The sequence below is a fragment of the Bufo gargarizans genome, chromosome 4 (genome assembly GCF_014858855.1).
Source record: "Bufo gargarizans isolate SCDJY-AF-19 chromosome 4, ASM1485885v1, whole genome shotgun sequence".
Taxonomy (NCBI): Eukaryota; Metazoa; Chordata; class Amphibia; order Anura; family Bufonidae; genus Bufo; species Bufo gargarizans.
In genome coordinates this window covers 22,900,376-22,922,051 of record NC_058083.1, presented here as the reverse complement: position 1 = coordinate 22,922,051, position 21,676 = coordinate 22,900,376, and the positions used below count along the sequence as shown (strand labels likewise).

The following is a 21,676-nucleotide window of genomic DNA, read 5'->3' as shown; positions in this document are numbered from 1 at the left end:
CCGCATCTTTTGCGGCCCTGTTGAAATGAATGGGTCTGCACCCGTTCCACAGAATTGCAGAACACACGCGGACCCAGAAATACGGTCGGGTGAATGGACCCTTAGTAACACCTTACCACTTTGTGTACAGTGTATAACTGCTGTCACGGTTACAGACTACAAACAACCCCTGTGTGTAGTCGGATTCTGCAGACATGTCTGACTCTTTCCATTTGCCCCCACTTGTCTAACCACAGGATATGCCTTCACAGGATTTATTTGTGGCCTGTTACCATGATGAAACCTAGATCTGCATAGTATGTAGATCTATACACAAAATGGTAGTGTATTTAACATGTTTTTTTTTTTTTTACTTTTAAGAACATTTACTTGAAATTTTGCTATTTTTTATTATTATTTTTATTTTAGATGTGGTGGACCAAATAAATATTTGCAAAAGTAGTGACACCCTTTAAACATTAACTGGAACGCCAGGTAATATTTGTTCAATGATGCTTTATTCTGTTGATACAAATCCTTTACGTAAAATCTGCATCAATATAAACCGAGGAGCAGTAATGGGACAAAGCACCTGACATTTCCCGGACAGTGATGGATTTTGAGAATTCTACCCAGATATTCGGTGACGTGATGAGATCACTGTTTTTAATTAGATATAACTTATGTTCTGAGCTGTTCTCGCGCATCACCTGCACTGTGGAATGGAGAGGGAGCAGACAGCTATGAGAACTTACCCTGTAGAGAGGATGGCACTTGTCCTTGAAGCATGGCGCCAAATGGGCATAGATCTGCAGGCTGTAGTAATAAGCCGCCAGCTGGAGAGACAGAGCTGAATGCGATTGCTTTTCAAAGCATTTGTTGGCATCTAGCACCTATGAAAAAATGAGTGAGATGGAATTGACTTGGCTTAAGACAACACACGAGTCTGTGATTTAAAGCCTCGGCTGGTGGAGAGACTGCAAAGCTCTGTGTAATGTGACGGCAGCTCGACTAATTCATGCCTCTTTTACATAATCTTTAACTAATTATGCTGCTTATCAATTTCACTTAGAAATGCGATTTCATATTGCAGTTAATGGAAAAGCTGCAATCCAACTACCCGGCAGCCAAACAGACACCGTGTGGTACAGGTGAGAGAATGTTCTGAAATCCAGCAGACTATTCTGGCAGAGTTCAGCATATACAGTGTATCCAGGAACCACCATATCCCCAATGACTACAATGTGATCGGAGGGGGAATCAGATGTTTTCAGGCAACGACGCCCAACAAAAAGTCCTGCATGCACGACTTTTTATCAGCCCGAAAGCCGGGATTATACCAAAAAGCATTCAGATCCCTGTCGGATTCTATTGTAGTCATTGAAGATCTAGTGGTTCCTGGATATGCTGAACTCTGGCAGGATGTTCTTCTGCAGGAACAGCGTGCCGGATTTCAGAACAAAGCTTGGGGGCAAAAACAGTTTGAAATGTTTGGCACCTGCATGTGTCTGTGTATGAAGTGTGTTGGGGTGGAGTGTGGGGGATAGGATTCAGTGATGGATCACGTTCTAAGGGCTCATGCACACGACCGTATGCCCTCTGAGACATACGGTCTGTGAGCGGGCCATATGTCCCGGAGCGGCATACATTGTGCGCACGGGAGCGCACAGCATCATAGGTTACTATGATGCTGTGCGCATCGAGCCGCCCGCGGGACTATTGCACTCATACGATATTATGAGTGTGGGACAATAGCCTCGTGGGCGGCCCGATGCGCACAGTATCATAGTAACCTATGATGCTGTGCGCTCCTGTGTCTCGGAGGGCATACGGTCATGTGCATGAGCCCTAAGGAACAATCTAGAAGACAGATTAGGGAATGAGGTAGGCCAGCCTAAAACAAGGGACAGATTTACAATTGAAAATACTTTGCATCACATTTACTAAATGTATTAAACACTTTTCTAAGCATTTTACGCCTCACCTGACAAAGGGATGTGGCTTCAACTGAAAGAGGCATTGTTTATCTCGAAAGAGGTGTGGCCTAAAAAGTTCCAAAATTTGGAGCATTTTTGGAACAAAGTTAGGTATAAAAAGGTACATGCTCCCTTATAACCAACAATCTAACCAAAAGCCGGAATGGAACATTAAAACAAAAAATATTTTATTTGGTCAACAAATCCATTAAAAACCATGGGGTATGAGATCCATTTTGAAATCGCAAAAATCAGGCAAGAGGGGGTAAAAATCACAAGTGGGAGGTAAATGGATATTGGCCTAGGCCACTCAAAATAGTGATGGTATAATAGAGAGTAGGGGCATTAGATCCAGATTAGTTGTTGCCCACTTACGTTGCCCTCAATTCTTTGGAGTAAAACTACACTAATTAAATTTGCCCCAGAGAGTTTGGCAAATCACACTTCAGACAACTGGTACAGCTTGAGAAAACAGGAGACACAAGAAGATTCGGATTATACTGGGTGTTAAAAGGTTTCTCTTTGACTTGACTTAAAGGCTATGAACACCTTTGGAGACAATTTATTTTTATTATTGCATATCATTTTTTCCATTGGTCTTTATTAAAAATATGAAATCCTTTTTTCTGTACATATCGGAGATGCTGCAGTAGCGGCCTGTGGATTTTGTGTATTTTCCGTCATTTGGATAGCTGACAGCCTCCTTATCTCTGACATTATAAACACTCGTTATAGCTCAATCCTTATCTTACTGATAAGAATGTGGCTTAAATAAGTGTTTATGACCTCTTAGTAGTTTAAACATAAGGTTAATTAGATAACTTGCACAAAGTAAAAGTGAGATTACCAGTCACACAGTTAGACAGTAAATTTACATGCAGTGAGCTCCCCCTAGTGGTGACTGCAGGAAACAAAAATTGCATTGTGTAAATCTGTGTGCAGCCAGGCAGGGGATTTTGGGTGGTTACGGTTATAAATAACATCGGTAATATGCCCTGTCATAGAGGAATGTGCACCATTTGTGGGCCAAAAAGGGGGCACACTTAATGCAGTTACATAGCGGGTCGACAAATGGAAATGGTTCAATCAACTATAAGTGAATCACATTACTTATCTTGGTTATTCTGCTTGGCTTACAGAAACACCAAGAGGTTGTACATTTAATCTTTATATAGTCTACACTTCTGAGATCCCTCATTTAGGTTGCCAAGTCATCTACAATAATGTATCTAATAGGAGTATCAAAGATTCAGCAGATATGACTTCTTCAATGTGTAAGGGAAGTTATAAAGTCCAATAAGCTTTTTGTATTCAAGCCTCATGGTTTTCAAGATCTCCGCTTGGAGTTGTTCAAAGGGGATCTTTACAGATTACTTCCAATGAATAACAATCTTCTCTGATCATGTCACGATCATACAGGTGGCTACAAGACAGAGCTCTGAGAATGATCTTACTGCAGGTTCCTAATGAAAGACAGCAAGCAGAGATCTTGGAAACAAGACGGAATGGATGCAGAGAGTATACTGGACAGTTGTATGACTTTTCATTATACCAAGAATAACTCTTATTTTCTAAAAGAGGTAATACTCCTTTAAAGGGGTTCTCTGGGAATTCATAAAATAAAATGACTGAAGATACTGAAATATTACTTTATTATAAATATATTCCCAAATATCTTTTATTAGTTATAATGCCTCGTTTTGTCTGGGGAGCAATCATCAGGGAAAATAAAATGTCCGCCATCCTATAAGTACACACAAAACCTGTCCTAATCACACAGCATGACAAGTTACTTCACAACACTGAGCTAAAGAGCTGCCTCATCCTCCTCTCTGCTTGTCAGGAATTATGATCCTGAATACGGCTGATAAGATCTTCAGCTGAATCTCTGTAGGGATGAAGTTCATGAGGGGACATGAAGTACAGTGAGGATGGACAGGACAGATTGTGGTAATGGAGACTGCACACAAGTGCTGCTGCTCATCAGCCACATCCCGACCGCCTCTCTGTACTTCATGTCTCCTCATGAACTCCATTCCTACAGAGATTGAGCTGAATATCTTCTCAGCCGTATTCAGGAGCATAATCCCTGACAAGCGGAGGAGAGAGGAGGATGAGGCAGCTCTTTACCTCAGTGCTCTGAAGTAACTTGTCCTGCTGTGTGATTAGGACAGGTTTTTTTGTGCAATAATAGGATGGCTGCCATTTTATTTCCCCTGATGATTGATCTCCAGACAAAACAAGCCATTATTACTAATGAAAGGTATTTGGGAATATATTTATAATAAAGTAATATATAAGTATGTTCAGTAATGTTATTAGTTCCCGAAGAACCCCTTTACCGTAAAGAGTTACTCTTACCTGGACATTTATGAATATCTGTGCTGCTGGATTGGAGAGGTAGGGGCACATATGTGACTCCCTCCATTCAACCCTAAGGGAGTTCTAAAAAATGATCAGTGAGATCGCTTCACTATTTTTGGATCTCCCATAGAAATGAATGGAGTGAGATGCACATGCATGCCTACCTCTCCGTTCCTGCCTGCGCGATACCCAGTAGTGGGACATGTACCTATTGGCCATGTGGGAATAGGTGGGACAGAAGCCATTAATGGATTCGATGACTCCCATAAGACTCTTTCTTGCACATCTCTTATTTTAATTTTAGGAAACAAATTTAAAAAAAGTGGACCTACCTGGGGGAGAGCGAGTAGATACGCAACAGACAACGTGATATCATTGGGCAAAGTGTCGCTAGCCAGCTGCAGCAGAACTGGAAAAGAAGAAGATAAGAAGTATTGTAGAGAGATGATATGGGAACAGCAGTCACTAAAACAGCGTGGCAAATAACGATTTGCGTAATTTAACGGAAGCGCTAGTTGGTATGATTCATGGCACAGATCATGGGCGATCAGGCTGTAATACCACCTTATGGTGATTGTTAGGCAAAATATTTTCACGCTGCAGCTAAACAGGAGAAAACAGATGCTGCGGCAGATTGTGGGAACACATCCGCCATACAACTGAGCGGGATAATCAGCAGGTCATAAAATCAGCTCCTGGAAGAAACTGGAGGACTGCTCTGGAAGAAAAGTGCAGGGTCTGCACAATTCATTCAAATGAGCAAATAATCCTTGACTCTCCCCATTTTTGCTAACAGAAATGACAACCGCACAGGAGGCGGACACAAACATAATGGAGGACTGAAACTTTTCAGACAATGAAGAAGAGGTAGATTTATTCAGTCTTAAGGGTTGTCCGGGATTTTACTACTGATGTCTTATTCACTGGATAAGCCATCAATATTAGATTGGTGGTGGACCAATACCCGGCACTCCATTGATCAGTTGTTCTGCAGTAGCTCCAGCGTCAGAAGTCGGTGCACAGCTCCGTCCTCTGTGTAGTACATGGTTACTGCAGTGCTGTTGCCACTGAACTGAACGGGAGCAGTGCTGTGGTAACCATCAATGTCCACTGTGTGGTTCCAGCCCCGACCCCAACCACCCTGAAACAGCCGATCGGTGGGAGTGCTATCCTGAGGATAAAGCATCAACAGTAAAGTCCAGTACAAATCCTTTAAACTGAACCTGCTTTTTGTTTTTTAACGCACTTATATGGCACTACTTTATTCTGCAGCACTTTACGGACATTAGCATCACACTGTCTCCAATCGGGCACACAATCTAAGCGCCCTATCACTATGTCATTGGAGTGTGGGAGGAAACCGGAGAACCCGGAGGAAACCTACACAAACACAGGGAGAACATACAAACGCCAAGCAGATGTTGTTCTTGGTCGGATTCGAACCTAGGACCCCAGTGCTAACCACTGAGCCACCATGCTGCCCATCTGTCATCAGCAACCTCCTGATCAAACTGTTTGCACACACATATAGATGTGGTTCACCCAATTAAAACACATTATTTGTTTATTTTTATCCGAAGCTTCACTCCCGAGTTATGATACCCATTCTAAACATGCAAAATAGACAGTTGGTGCGGCACTATTGTAATTGCTGAACCCAAGACTCACTGCTTTCTATGGTCAGCCCCACCTTCGCTGCTTTGACATGAAGCCCAGCCTCCTGTCTATTCACTGCCATGGGACTTTGAAAAATAGCCTGGTGAGCATGCTCACCTATTTATCGAAACCCCATAGCTGTGAATAGAGAGCCAGCCGATGCACAGCCAGCCATTTCACTCGCTTCATTCACTGCTATGGACTTCTGAAAAAACGCTTTGCCAGCGCTCAATTATTTTTGGAAGACCCATAGCAGTAAATGGAGGGATGGCTGCATATGCACATCGTTCTCACCAATCACTTCAGGGCTCTGTTTTTGAGAAAGAAGCCCCAGAGTTGGTCCCTATGGATATTTCATTAACGTCCAGATGGGTGTACCCCTTTAAGGAGCTTTGCCACAAACAACAGCATCAAATGTCTCCAGCTCCACAAAGTTTTCCCAAACTCATCATCTCATGAAACATTAAGTTTTCCTGATTAATACTGCTCAGTAATATGCTTCTGGCTGCGCGATCTCTCGCACATAATGCTCTTCTCTCATTATTGCGTCTATTGTCATTATACGAACAGTCGAGATCTGAAGGTGACATTACAAAAACAGCTTCCGCCAAGATAAATGGCTTTAATTGCGTTACAATTCTGACATAAAAAAACTTGTTACCAGATTAATAATCAGCGTTTTATTAACTTCCTTTTATTTTCCTTTATAATAGAAAATGCCCAGAGAGACTTTTGAGTGACGAGATGGTTTCTATCCATAAGAGCGGAATTATCTTAATTTATTCAGCTATCGTGCTCGGAGGATTTAGCGCAGATAAGAACTATCTGAGATCGGTTTAAATTAGCTACAATACATTCAAATGGCTGATTAAGTTTAAGCAGAAAAATGGTGAGCTTTCCAGACAGGTTTGGTAAAAAGTTTGTTGTGATACATTTTCTACATTTTAATAAATCAATAGTAGACGCAAAGATAACAGACTTTGAAATATATATATATATTTTAGAAAAATCCCTCTTTTTTCACCTATCAGAGTGCTTTTCCTCCCCACCCTGCCTCCTACTGTATTTTCAGCTTTATAAGATTAACATGATTAGAAGATGCACCTAGGCTTTAGAGAAGGAAAGATAAGAAAAAAAATAGTTTTCATCAGACCTCAGATCAGACCCCCAACCTTAATCAGACCTCAGATCAGACCCCCAATCTTCATCAGACCTCAGATCAGATGCCCAATCTCCATCGCAACCCCAAATCAAACCCCCAATCTTTATTAGCGCTCAGATCAGACCCCCAACCTTCATCAGAACTCAGGTCAGACCCCCAACCTTCATCAGACCTCAGATCAGACGCCTAACCTTCATCAGACCTCAGATCAGACCCCTAATCTTCATCAGACCTCAGATCAGATGCCCAATCTCCATCGCAACCCCAAATTAAACCCCCAATCTTTATTACCCCTCAGATCAGACCCCCAAACTTCATCAGATCCCAAATGCAATTCATTTCTGGGCACCAGTCCATAGAAAGGACGCTCTGCAGCTGGAAAAGGTACAGAGGAGAGCGACTAAACTGATAAGGGGCATGGAGGGTCTTAGTTATGAAGAAAGATTAAAATAAATAAATGTATTTATTCTTGAGAAGAGAAGTCTAAGGGGGGACATGATTAACCTATACAAATATCTAAATGGGCCATACAATAAATACAGTGAAAAACTGTTCCATGTAAATTGCGCTCAAAAGACAAGGGGGCACTGCCTCCGACTGGAGAAGAAAAAGTTCAGTCTCCGGATGTGTCAAAATTTCTTTACTGTAAGAACTGTGGAATAGTCCTCCTCAAGACGTGGTCACAGCAGGAACAGTGGACAGTTTTAAAAAGGGTTTAGATTAATTCTTATGAAGTAAATGACATTAATGCTTATGAAAATGTGTAGAAATCTGAGTCTCACTTCCTTCTGGGATTTGTGTCCCCACCTATCCCTTGGTTAAACTTGATGGACCTATGTCTTTTTTCAACCGTATTAACTATGTATGTAACCTTAGATTAGATAATTTGTATCAGACGTCAGATCAGACTTAAAATAAATAAATTAACTTACCTCTCCTGCTCCAGGCCACGTTCTGCACTGTGATCTGACGACATACAGTGTCAGGTCATAGTGCATGCCCACATGCGCTAAGTACTGATGCTATATGCAGTCAGGACACACTGCAGCACAGACCCCGGAAAAGACCAAGGAGCGCTGAATGCAGTAAGCAGTAGTAGCGTTACAGTCACTGCTAACCGTGCCTCTTGCATACTAATCTGAATTTTCATAACGGAAGAGCTCATTAGTATTTTCTTTATAAGATACACTGCCACTCCCCCCTCAAACAAAATTGTCTTATAAAGTGAAAAATACAGTAATCAAAATCCCAATTTACTACTAAAATGGGTCTTCAGGTAAGGCAGGTTAACAGCACAGTGAGAACTCCAGGTACAGCTACAGTACATAGAAGTCTATTAAACAGGGAGGCAGTGAGCTGGAAGGAGACAGAAGCAGAGAGACACACACAGATGTTGCTGCAGCATCTAGTAAGTTTTCTTTTTTTACCACAGACATGGATTCACAGCTATACTGCTGCATATTGTTTCTATGGTGCTGCTGCATCTGAGGGTGTGCTACAGAGAGATATGGGAGCAGAATTTCCACTTCTATGTGTGCAGTGTATTGGAGACATCATAGCTGCTGGTCTCCATCAACAAGCTCAGGTAAATGGACAGAAATGTAGCCTGCAGAGGGCAAAACTTTAGAATGTAGAATACAAGTTACATAATAGACAGGTGTATGTCTAGTCCTCATGAACATATATCTGAATGCATTTTCCACAGGAACTACAACTATGACTTAAAGAGACACTGTCTTTAAAGGGGTTGTACAGGATTACAAAAATATCTCTGCTTCCTTCAAAAAACAGAGACTATCTTGCCATTGGCTTTGGCAATACAGGTCAGCTCCACTGAAGTAGATCTTTAGCCGCACTAGAACAAAAAAAAACGTGGACAGGTGTGGCATTGTTTTTCTTGGAAGGCAGTGATGCATCCTAATCCTTTAAACGCCTTTAAAACATGTCTGTCTTAGGGGGGCTATCAGTCCCGGAGTTCCTGAAATACTATAGAGCTGCAAGACTGGCCCAACTATTCTTAACACATTTAGTAAGAAAAAAACAACCACTATGGGTCTCATTAGAAATGTCTAACATGGCATCCTATACCTGGACGGCCTTGATTTGGATGGTTCCCTCGTTGCCGTCAACCATCCGCACCACATCCCTTCTATCACACTATGCACTGATCCATTGGAGATCTGTACGCTTTAAGTATAAGTTACAATCCACACCATCTCCACTGACCCCGATCTTCGGTAACCCTCTGTTTCGCCCCCGGGTCTACACTGTTCACCCTTCCAATGGTGGATTAATAAGAACCTATGCTCTTTATACAAATTCCTACGAAGGGGAACACTGGAAACTAAGGGTGAATTTCTAGGAAAACACTCCCCTCCCCCAGGAGAACACTTCAATGTTAATAGGATTTTCTCCTTTTTAAGTTCATTGATTGGGCCTACCCAAAAACTGGAATTTACCCCTTTTGAACGGTCAATGGCTTATTCCCTATATAAGCAGGGATTACTATCCAGAATATATGGACTTCTCGATGTTCATCCAGAGGGGGTAAAGCTTCCTTACATGTTGGCATAGGAGAGTGACTTGGGTACAGAATTTTCCATTTCCAGATGGTTCCAACGCTCCCAAACGCTTACGAAGGGCTCCTGGCAGGTCACATTAGCTGAGACCTCTATAAAAATTCTGCATAGGACATACACGGTGCCGTCCAAACTACACCATATGTACCCAGAAGTCTCTCCGAAATGCTTTAGAGGGTGTGATGCGGAGGGTACGATGCTACACACTTGGTGGACCCGTACTGTGGTGAGGAGTTTTGGGGATCAGATTTGTTCTCTAATTGCTACGACCCTAGGCTGTAATTATCCCGCTACAATCCCTATCCCGCTACAATCCCACACTGCTTATTAGGTGACAAGCCCCCAGGGCTATCCACACCCAGATTCAAGCTATCACAATTCATTTTACTAGCCGCAAGAATTCATGTTGCCTTCAAATGGCGTATGCCATCACTTAGCCTTCAAGCTGTCATAGATAGGATTAACAAATTGCTTCTATGTGAACGACTGACGGCAATCAGGTCTGACACGATAGTCAATTTTGAGAGGGTTTGGGAGCCTTGGATGTCATCCACAAATTTGGTGGATCTTAGATACACCTTCATGCTATAATTTGATATTTGTAAACTGTGCAGTCCTTCTAAATGCATACTTTTCTTTGCTAATGGATTGATCTAAGTTGTACTTATTGTTTTGTCCTTATTGACAAAAACTACTGATCTTGTCTATTTTTGCAATACTGTTGCATAATGTATTAACCTATTGAAGCATCTTTGAATACTATAACTTCAAATAAAAGATTTTTTAAACTAAAACATGTCTGTCTTCTAAATCCATATTGGTAGTATTTGTCCATCTAATAAATAAGTGTTCCTGTCAGTTGGCAAAGATAGCACCTACAGTCTCCATGACCAGTCTCCATGAGCCAGCCACTGAAAAACACCCCCACAGCATGATGCTGCCACCACCATGCTTCACTATAAGGATGGTACTGGGCAGATGATGAGTAGTGCCTGGTTTCCTTCAGAAATGACCCTTAGAAAAGTTCAGTCTTAGTTTCATCAGACCAGAGAATCTTGTTTCCCACAATCTGAGAGTACTTTAGGTGCTTTTTTGAAAATTCCAGATGGACTTTCATGTGTCTTTTACTGAGGAGACACTTCTTTCTGGCGACTCTACCATAAAGCCCAGACTGGTGGAGTGCTGCAGTAATGGTTGAGCTTCTGAAAGCTTCTCCCATCTGCACATGGGATCTTTGAGGCTCAGCCACAGTGACCATTGGGTTCTTGGTCACCTCTCTTACTAAGGCCCTTCATCTCCAATTACTTATTTTGGTGAGGCGGCCAGCTCAATAAATAATTCACAGAGAATAGAAAGGTGGAAGCAGCACTCCGTATGAATAAAGTGATTTATTTCAAAGGTGATATTTCCGCGATATGCCTTTTTAATCATGCTGTTGGGGTGAGTTGGACTAAACCCCATGGCAGCGGGCACCCTGAATCACTGTGACTGCCTAGAGTGCTGTTCCCTTTCTTTTTTTCCTTCAGCTTTCGAAAAAGTCTTGGTTTTTTAAATTTATTCTATTTATGGCTACTTTTACACCAGCGTTTTTACTGGACCCGGCAGGGTTCAGTAAAAACTGTTCCATTACTGATATAACAACCATCTGCATCCGTTATGAACGGATCCGGTTGTATTGTCTTAAACATTGCCAAGACGGATCCGTCATGACCTCCATTGAAAGTCAATGGAGGACAGATTTGTTTTCTATTGTGGCAGATTGTATCAGAGAAAATTGATCTGTCCCCATTGACTTGCATTGAGGGTCATGAAGGATCCATCTTGCTCCGCATCCCAGAATACAAAGCAAACTACAACATGTTGCGGTTTGCTCTCCGGCATGGGAACGCAACTAAATGGAACGGAATGCATTTTGGAGCATTCCGTTCTGTCCAGTTCAGTTTTGTCCCCATTGACAATGCCCCTATGACGGATCTCAATACTGGAAAACTAAAATGCTAGTGTGAAAGTAGCCTTAAGCTAATGGAGGCCACTGTGCTCCTGGGAACTTTGGGGACTTTCACTGCAGCAGACTACTACTCAATCCTGTCTCTGAGGCTTGGTTTTTGCTTGGATATGCACTGTCAGCTGTGCGACAACCGCTTTAATGGACAACTCTGAAACTTGAACCAAAGGATAGAACCACAAAAGCATGTTTAAAATGATAAAGTTGGGTTCTCATTTGGGAATCAGCCAAGAATAAGGTGTGTTCCCTTGTTCCTCATAACCTCAAAGAAGCCGAAAGACTCTAAATGTTAGATCCTTGTGTTATTTTATTTTCTTGCATGTCATTTCACTTTGTCTCTTTTTTTTTTACGTTCATAGGAACTGCACTTTTTCTATTAAAGGTTCAAAACTTGGTCCTTGTATGAGCTGAAATAATCCATAGCCTTTCATAAAGTGTTTTACTGTTTGACTTCTAGAGAGCTGGCTATATGTAAAGGAGTCTACTACAGGGTCCAGAAAAGGGCCATTGCTAGGGTCTGAAAACATCCGGGGCACAAGGCCACTTTGTTGAATTTGCACATTAAAGGCATGCTTAAAGGGGTGTTCTGGTTCACGCAAATGAAGTGCAGCACTGCAGACTGCAGTCATTATATAATACAACATTCGGTCACTTTCCAGTATCTGTTATGTTTCATTTCCTCACCACTGTAGAAATCTTTGCTTGGGCCCTTTAATATTGATGGGAGTGGACCCTGGGCAACCCCACAGATCATCCCCCCCCACCCCCCTTGTACTTGTTCCGCTGATCCGCTACTTGCGGGCTGCACGGGCATGAGTTCAGTCACTTCGGTGCGCAATCCAGTCCTGCGGCGTGTGATCCCGCGAGACCCGTGACTTCCCGCCGCGGGTCTCGTGGGATTAAGCGCCGCAGGAGGGGATTGCGCACCGAAGTGAATGAACTCATGCCCGCGCAACCTGCAAGTAGAGGATCAGCGGAACAAGTACTAGGGGGGTGGAGGGATGATCTGTGGTGGGTTGCCCGGATCCAATCAATATTAAAGGGCCCTGGAATAGCCAAATTAAAAAATAAAAAATGCTCCCAGGCTCAAGCCCCGATTGTTTTGACCAAACAACGCTTCTGGTCCAGAATTAGTGACAGCATGCTCCTGGGGTGCATGGACTGTTTTGGGGGTGTGACTTATGCTCAACTTGCAACCTGAATGAGCATAGTAGGCAGGGAAACATACACACAGTGAGCCCTAACTGAACCCAACCCACATTCCCTGCCTACTTGCAGTGTAAGTCCTAGCAGTCGTGCCCATGTCATCTGCTAGGATGGTCCACATGTGACAATTACAATAAACTGATCTGTCGACAGGAATAATAATAATCATCATCAAACAAAGTAAGACGTGTCCACTTTGAATTAAACATCTGCCATCTGTGGGCGACATCACAAATCCTTTGTGCATCAGTCTCTATAAATGTCTGCCTTCTAGAAGATGAGCAAATTGGTTTTGGACTGTCTTAGAATGTAACCAGCAAGGACACGCACAATAATCGTTAGCCTTTTCATAGTCTGCGGGGCTGAGTAGACCCATCATAAATAAAACATATTTCAAGGAATTAATTTTTAAGGACACTGGCATTCCTCTTCGAAATGCCAACGACAGCGTCCAAACATTTAAACAATAATTACACTTGCCATAAAAGTCGAGATGGAATAAATTGTACATCTGGTCATGAAGAGGAAAAAAAAGGCACATTGTCTATAACAGCCTCCCATTCTTTACTGGCACTGAAGGCCGAACACAAGCGCCTAACGGCTCTGCGGTTACGATTATGTTTATTGCTACGGCTCAACAAATACATTTAAATGGCGGTCAATGTCATAAAGCTCAGTGGAGTAGGTAAACACGATCCGAGGTAAATGATGCGCTTAATTCCCCTCTTTTTTTGAACAAATTATTCTACTGTCCATATTTTTATCTTCCAAGGTTACGTTGGCTAAGATCTATGCAGAGGTCCCATAATGCACTGCAGCTCTGCTACAACACGAATCCCGACAGTCGACTTATTCACAGATATGGTAAATCACAACCCTCTGGGGGTCCACATTATGGAACGGTTCTTTTCTATACTTGGCAGCTGTACTTAAAATTCAATAAAAAATAAAATAAAAATGTAGACTCAAGACTCAGTTACACAGGATGTATAAAAGGGCAATTCCATTTTAAATGTATTCACAGGTGGACACAAAAAGCAATCTCTATATATTTACATTAGACATTAGGTCCTGACATGTCTGTTTCAGGAACTACTTGCATTCCCTGTGCATTCATTCTGCAGCATCTATTCCTAGGTCTCTATGTTTTGCCTGTATTAGTCCTGTTAGAAGTTATGAGTGAAGGTCCAGGTAGGTGTTACCATTAAAGGGTGTGTCCCTTCACAGTCACACAGCGGCAGCACTGATTGGATAATTTCTGACTGTGCCGTCCACACCCCCAACTGGTAACATCCAGCTGGACCTTCCCTGCCAACGTCTAGTAATTCATTTATAACCTCTCTCAGGAATAATAAAGGAATGGATCACCATAGAGTTATAAGAATAGAGCCTTCAGAATTATTATTGCATGGAAAAGCAAGTAGTTACTAAAACAGACATGTCCAGAGAGGTGACAGCTCCTTTTTAAAGGGGCATTCACACAATCCTCTGCACATTCATCAACTATCTGATCTCTGTTGGATCCACTGTGGAATACATCTACTATGTTTTTCTCATTCTGTACAACTTTTTTCAATCAAAATAAATCCATCATGATTTGGGCCTCAGTGGGCTCTAAGTAAACTAATGACTACACATCCGCAATACAGTGCAGCCTTTAACAATACAGACTGACCAAACAATGTGGTCCTAATTTGTTTAATTAGAGGCCGCTCGACCACAACCCAAGACATGAAGGAGCCGTTGTGGCCGACGCCGAAGAAATAAGCATTAGATATGATACAGAGCAGTTTTCTAATATAGTGCTATGCTTTGTGAAGTACAGAGAACCATTTCTGTTCCCCCATGCAAATATCTTGGCTGCCTTTTGTCACCACTAGGGGGGCTGATCAGTATGCACCCACTCTTTTTCGGGTCAAAAGGAGGTCTATATAGCTGTATACAGATTGATCTTTTAATGGTCGCTACAGGCAATGCTATGTGTGGGTAATGTTAATCTGGACTAAAGAAAGGGAGCACAGAATGTAACCGTTTTTATTTCATAGAAAAAAAAATATTTTTGTTTTTTGTTGTTTGGTTTTTCATTATAATTTCTCTAACAGATTATCCTACTGTATATTTAGTGGTAACTGGTCTATTGATGGTACAATATCTTCCCTGATGGCATAATAGGGTAGAAGCATCAGTAGCCCAATGGGCAGAAGGGTTCACCTTCTAGAAGATGTCAGAACTTATCAGCGTTCTGCCTTTCTTGACTAAATACAGGTAACACTGGTGACCCACTTACCATCTTCTGCTTTTAAGCTATGATACTGCAAGGAACCAGCAGGATATTGACAAACCCAACAAACTGAAACAATAATCCAGTAAAGATGTTTTAGGAGTTCACTTTAAATGTTAAAATTGTTCTCCAGTGGATGAATGTTGACAAGAGAACCCTCAATTAAAGAGATTGCTGGTCATACCCACCTCCACCGACCCAAGACTGATCTTTCAACCAATCATTTACTATAGCAGTCAATGATTGGCAGAGTGGGTATGTCCTGTGTGTCCAGAAGCACCAAGAAGCAGAGACCAGCAGAGATGGTTGTAGCTAGCACCTGTGGGCTCCTTGGAGAATTCAGTCCATCTCGAATAGTCCCAAGAACCCATGTCCACCACCCCAATAACCCCTACCCTAAATCTAAACAGTTACAGACAGTGAATGTGGAACCACTGTGCCAATCAACCAGTTTGTCTTTGGGCTAGTCCTGAGGGCGTTATTCTGGCAGTTCCCTGGTTTTCACCCTATAAAACCTATACACGGATCTGGTCTTTGCTGCAGTGGAACCACTAGACCGCTACCTCTTGGAATAGACCCGGTGTGATTAGCTACTGACCTACTAGGGTTAGAGACATCGGTGCTAAGCACCAAATAATTAGGCAATACTCATAGTCAGAAAACAGACAGAGTCTGTGTGAATCATGAAACTATTCCCAGGTCAGGGTGCGGGCAGCAACAGGTCAGTACGTTAAACAGGCACCGGACAGGTCAGGCAGCAGAGGGTCAGAATCAGTAGATAGGCAGAGTTTGGTAAAGGGGCAGACAGACAGAAAAGGCACACCTTCACTTTAAGACTTGCAAGCAAGAAAAATATTAACCTCAGGCACCCTTCCCTCTGGGCCAGCCAGCCATAGGCTAGGAAAGAATAAGGACGTGTCCACAATGGCCATTTAAGAGCCAAGAAGTGTGTGTGCCCTACGGTGGGCGAGCACAGATGGACCAGTGAAGTGCAGGTTGCAGCCAGTAGTAGAAGACTCAGTGGGCTGGGCCCGCTGTGGGCAAGGATGGGCAGTGAGTCAGGGCTGCTAGACAGCGCTGTGCCCGTATGAGCCACTGTCCTACACACACACAAGCCCACATATAATCCTTCTAAAATATGAAAAGTTCTAGAGCCCCCCAAAACACAGTGTTTTCCTAATTTCAATACCATTTTTCTTAGCATCACGTGACCTCACCCTCCTAGGTGCCCATACATCTAGGGTGTGACGGTGGTTGGGGGGGGGGGGGGGCAGTATTTCTTAGTTTGTTTATTTAAGCCACTCGGCCTTTAAAATAAAAATAAATAAAAAAGAAGTTCACTTGGTTGTCCCCTTTAAATCTACATGACTATCCCAAATAGTTTCAGGAACCTATTTCTATATTCATTGTAACGCTTTGGCTTATTGCGGCACGAGGAATTACATTTCTAAAACCCAATTTCTGCTGCTCCCCGTTAGTCACGCTTATGCAATCAGCAGAGAGCCTTGTATATATTAAATATTACTTGGATACGGTCAGGTCATAGGCCAGCTTCTCCTGGAGAGACTGAAATAACTGCATTTAGAGTCTATGAATAAATACATGGTGTGCTGCATTTTACAATGAATGGGCACAGTGGGTCTGGGGTCATTTATGTTATCTCCCCCTGGTTTATGAGACTTCATTTCATCTTTTGCTATGTAACTGATGCGCCATGTCATTCGGTGTATGATATGTACAGGAAAGATTTGTGATCCTGATTAAACAAGACACGTCGGTCTGTTCTTTCTCCACCTGGTCGACGGCAATCATCTTAAAGTCCATCTGACTGTCGCTTGTCTCCATCTATATTGGAGACTGATATATGTCTATTACTCCTGACCAGAGAGATGAGGAACTAGTCTCCACATTTAACTGCTCAACACTAGGAAAAAGCTGAAAGGTAGATATCCTGGTGTTTCTGATACGGCAAAATGGTGGCTCAGAAAGGCTTCCAAAAACTGCTTCATTAACCTTAAAAAGTCCACCTATAAAAAACAAATTCCAGTCTACATATAGGACTATATTAACTCCATTCCTGTCTGTGTGGGCTTGGTGTGTTATATTCCAGCCTACAACATTCACCGAAAATATTCGAACAGTGGAGTCCGACTGATGGGACACCTGCGAATCACCTTAATCCCACAAAGCCGCATTTTAAAGGGAACCTGTCATCAACTTTATGCTGCCCATACTAACTGCAGCATAAAGTAGAGACAGGTGAGTTGATTTGAGCGGCCCGTCATTAAAAGTAAGTGGTTGTCGAGAACCAACATCACAATCATTGCAGACTAGGCCTGGAAAAGAGTCATGGTTATTAATGAACTCCTGATTTCCCTGCTGATGACTGACCGTCTTCTACCTAGTTTTCTCCCTTTCTCTGTAGGAGAGAACTGCCAATCATCAGCAGGTGGGCAGGAGAGCAGGAGATTATGAATAACCATGACTCTTCTCAGGTAGATTTGACTCTTTTCAAGGCCTGGGCTGTAATGATTATGATGCTGGTTCTCGGAAACCACTTACTTTTGGCTCATGAGTGACACACCGCTGAAATCAGCATTTTTGTCACTATTTTATGCTGCCCTCAGCGAGGTCAGCATAAAGTTCATGACAGGTTCCCTTTAAGGAGCAGTTGTAAAGAAGTAGTGTTGTATGGCACCTGGTCCTCCATTCAGGTCTGGGCAATGAGAGCAGCACAGTTCTGACTTGTTTTCAATACTAAAGCGGTACAAAGCCCTTACAGGGTTGTCTCACCATAAGAGCTTATCCCTGATCCACAGGATAGGTAATGATAATATCTCATCGTTGTGATTTCACCACAGAGACTTGCACCAAGTACAAGAAGAATGAGGTCATGAACGGAGCGGCAGTCACGCATACGCGCTGACTCTCCATTCAACTATACATAGCATTCACGTAATTGACCGCCATTTGATCAGTGGGAGTCCCAATGGTGATAGCTTTTGTCCTGTGGATCAGAACAATTACAGCAATGACAAATTTATATCCAGTGGTCCCCCTTATACAATGGCCACAGGATACAATATTTTCAACAAACACTGGCCTTTTCTGATCCATCGTAAGTTGAAACTAGACTCAACATACAATGCCTCAGACAGATCCAACCAGTTGACATGTCCATTTCTCTGGTAAGACACCTTTATTGGTTGTCTAGCAGCTCCTCTGTGGTACTAAATGTTTTGTAATGCCCCCTGTCTGTGGCAGAATGAGCTGCTCCTCTGGACACTAGAGGAGCGGCGGCTTCATTTTCTGGTACATCTATGTGCTACCCAAGTCCCTGAAGAAGCTCCATCCCTCACCATAAAAAGTCATTTACAGCTTCTAGCATCTATTCCTGTTTTTTAATATAAGGACTTGCTTCATCTCTCTTAGGTTTTCTGCTCATTTTTCTTAAACTTCACTTTTTCTTATCTTGGGATGACATTGTTTTGGCCTTTGGAACCAATTACTGGCTTTCCATAGAGTTACGGACTAAAGTTACAATGGTTTCAACCTGGAACCAATTAATATTGAAACTTGAAGGGCGACTTGTATATATATATATATATATATATATATATATATATATACACTCACCTAAAGAATTATTAGGAACACCTGTTCTATTTTTCATTAATGTGATTATCTAGTCAACCACTCAAATGGCAGTTGCTTCAATGCATGTAGGGTTGTGGTCCTGGTCAAGACAATCTCCTGAACTCCAAACTGAATGTCAGAATGGGAAAGAAAGGCGATTTAAGCAATTTTGAGCGTGGCATGGTTGTTGGTGCCAGACGGGCCGGTCTGAGTATTTCACAATCTGCTCAGTTACTGGGATTTTCACGCACAACCATTTCTAGGGTTTACAAAGAATGGTGTGAAAAGGGAAAAACATCCAGAGTGCGGCAGTCCTGTGGGCGAAAATGCCTTGTTGATGCTGGAGGTCAGAGGAGAATGGGTCGACTGATTCAAGCTGATAGAAGAGCAACGTTGACTGAAATAACCACTCGTTACAACCGAGGTATGCAGCAAAGCATTTGTGAAGCCACAACATGCACAACCTTGAGGCGGATGGGCTACAACAGCAGAAGACCCCACCGGGTACCACTCATCTCCACTACAAATTGGAAAAATAGGCTACAATTTGCATAAGCTCACCAAAATTGGACTGTTGAAGACTGGAAAAATGTTGCCTGGTCTGATGAGTCTCGAATTCTGTTGAGACATTCAAATGGTAGAGTCCGAATTTGGCGTAAACAGAATGAAAACATGTATCCATCATGCCTTGTTACCACTGTGCAGGCTGGTGGTGGTGGTGTAATGGTGTGGGGGATGTTTTCTGGGCACACTTTAGGCCCCTTAGTGCCAATTGGCCATCGTTTAAATGCCACGGGCTACCTGAGCATTGTTTCTGACCATGTCCATCCCTTCATGACCACCATTTACCCATCCTCTGATGGCTACTTCCAGCAGGATAATGCACCATGTCACAAAGCTCAAATCATTTCAAAATGGTTTCTTGAACATGACAATGAGTTCACTGTACTAAAATGGCCCCCACAGTAACCAGATCTCTACCCAATAGAGCATCTTTGGGATGTGGTGGAACGGGAGCTTCGTGCCCTGGATGTGCATCCCTCAAATCTCCATCAACTGCAAGATGCTATCCTATCAATATAGGCCAACATTTCTAAAGAATGCTATCAGCACCTTGTTGAATCAATGCCACGTAGAATTAAGGCAGTTCTGAAGGCAAAAGGGGGTCCAATACCGTATTAGTATGGTGTTCCTAATAATTCTTTAGGTGAGTGTATATTTTATGTTTATTACTTTTTCACAATAAAAAATGTATTTTTATATAAAAAAAAAATTATTCTAACTATATGCTTGGAGTTATAACTTTTTTGTCTTTCCACCGGCAGAGCAGCGTGATGGCTTGTTTCTCATGCAAGATAACTTGATGTTTTTATTGGTACGATTCTGGGGTATATAGAACTTGTTTGACACTTTTTTCCATCATTTTAGGTAAGCAGGATGAACAAAATTCTGTATTTTTTTTTAATGTAGTTTACTTTTTGGGTTAAATAACATGATCCTTTTGTTGTTATAGACGGGGGGATACCAATTAGGTTTTTCTGTATTACGGAACATTTTCATGTTTTTTCTTTTTTAATACATTTTATTTTTTTACTTTTTACTTTAGTTTTATTATACACAGCAATTCTTCTGTACCATAGTAGCGTACAGTGACCACACACAGACCAATGCCTAACAGAAGACTCCTATGGACATGTTTACCATGCACATTGGGAGCTTTTCTCACCGTAATTCCCACAAAGCCGTATAGAGCTGGCATTGCACATGCTGTGTGCCATGCAAAATCCTTCTTATCGGATGGGGGGGAAGACTAAAGGTCCCACGTTCTTGAGATCATGGGGTTGTAACTGTTTTGACCAAAACAGTTTAAAATCTTTCACGTCTAAATGTTTTTGCCTGGTACACCCTTTTTATTCTCGCTTGCTCTCACAATACCACCGAAGGCAACATTTTTCCCATTCTGCATTAGTAATTTACAAAACGAAACATCGGCCTGAATTCCTATAAATGATGAGCAGCAGAACTGCTGTAAATGCAGAGATAAATCAGCTCAAGTGCAATCCCACACTGAACATTCACATAGACTTTGCTCTCTGTAGCAGCTTTTATTTTGGGATTAATGTTGTTTTACGAAGATATTTTACTAGAAAAGCCACCGCTACAACAACCCCTAAAACACATTTATGAGATAACAACTTCATTAAAATCTGCAATTAGTACATTTTTTATGTGTCGTTTTAATGAATAAGTACTAAGGATATGAAAGCTCTTTTATATATATATATATTCAACCAGTTTGATTTATTCATTTCTACAATTTACGAGGGCAGAGTAATTTCTCGGGAAGACATATCTCCAGTCAGATTAGGCAAAGCTTTGATGGCTCCAAGTAGAAAGGGAAACGCATTAATGTGTTACTACTTTTTAAGTATTATTCCCCTAAGAACACACAAACAGAGCGATCGCTGCCATCTTACAAAGGGAACTCATTTCAGAGAATGATGGCTTTGCTTGGGTAAAATAGTTTCTGCGCTTGTAATTTAGCGCTGGCTACGTCAGGAAATGACTAGACTGTGGAGACTCCTTCCAGGAATGCGCATTGTTTGGACTCAGACAACCCCAAAGCAACAGGTTGTTGAGTCATCCTCATTTTTAATGTATCAGCCCACCAAAGTCTTCTGAAATCCCCTCTAATACCATCTGATCAGATGATCGCCATGCCCCTAAAGTTTTAGAAGGTGGATTGGCATTGATTATTTGATTTGTTGATTTGTGGCTGGCCATACACTAAGCATTACATGGTAAACAATCAAATGGATTTTTGTTCATGTA

General features: G+C 42.1%; 1 protein-coding gene across 1 annotated transcript in view; it reads right to left on the bottom strand.

The window, feature by feature from the left end:
- Nucleotides 1-21,676, bottom strand: part of NBAS (NBAS subunit of NRZ tethering complex) — a 678,694-nt gene that overhangs the window by 277,080 nt on the left and 379,938 nt on the right. Inside the window, 2 exon segments of the mRNA XM_044291127.1 lie at nt 735-872; nt 4,652-4,728. Coding sequence (XP_044147062.1) covers nt 735-872; nt 4,652-4,728 — 215 coding nt within the window.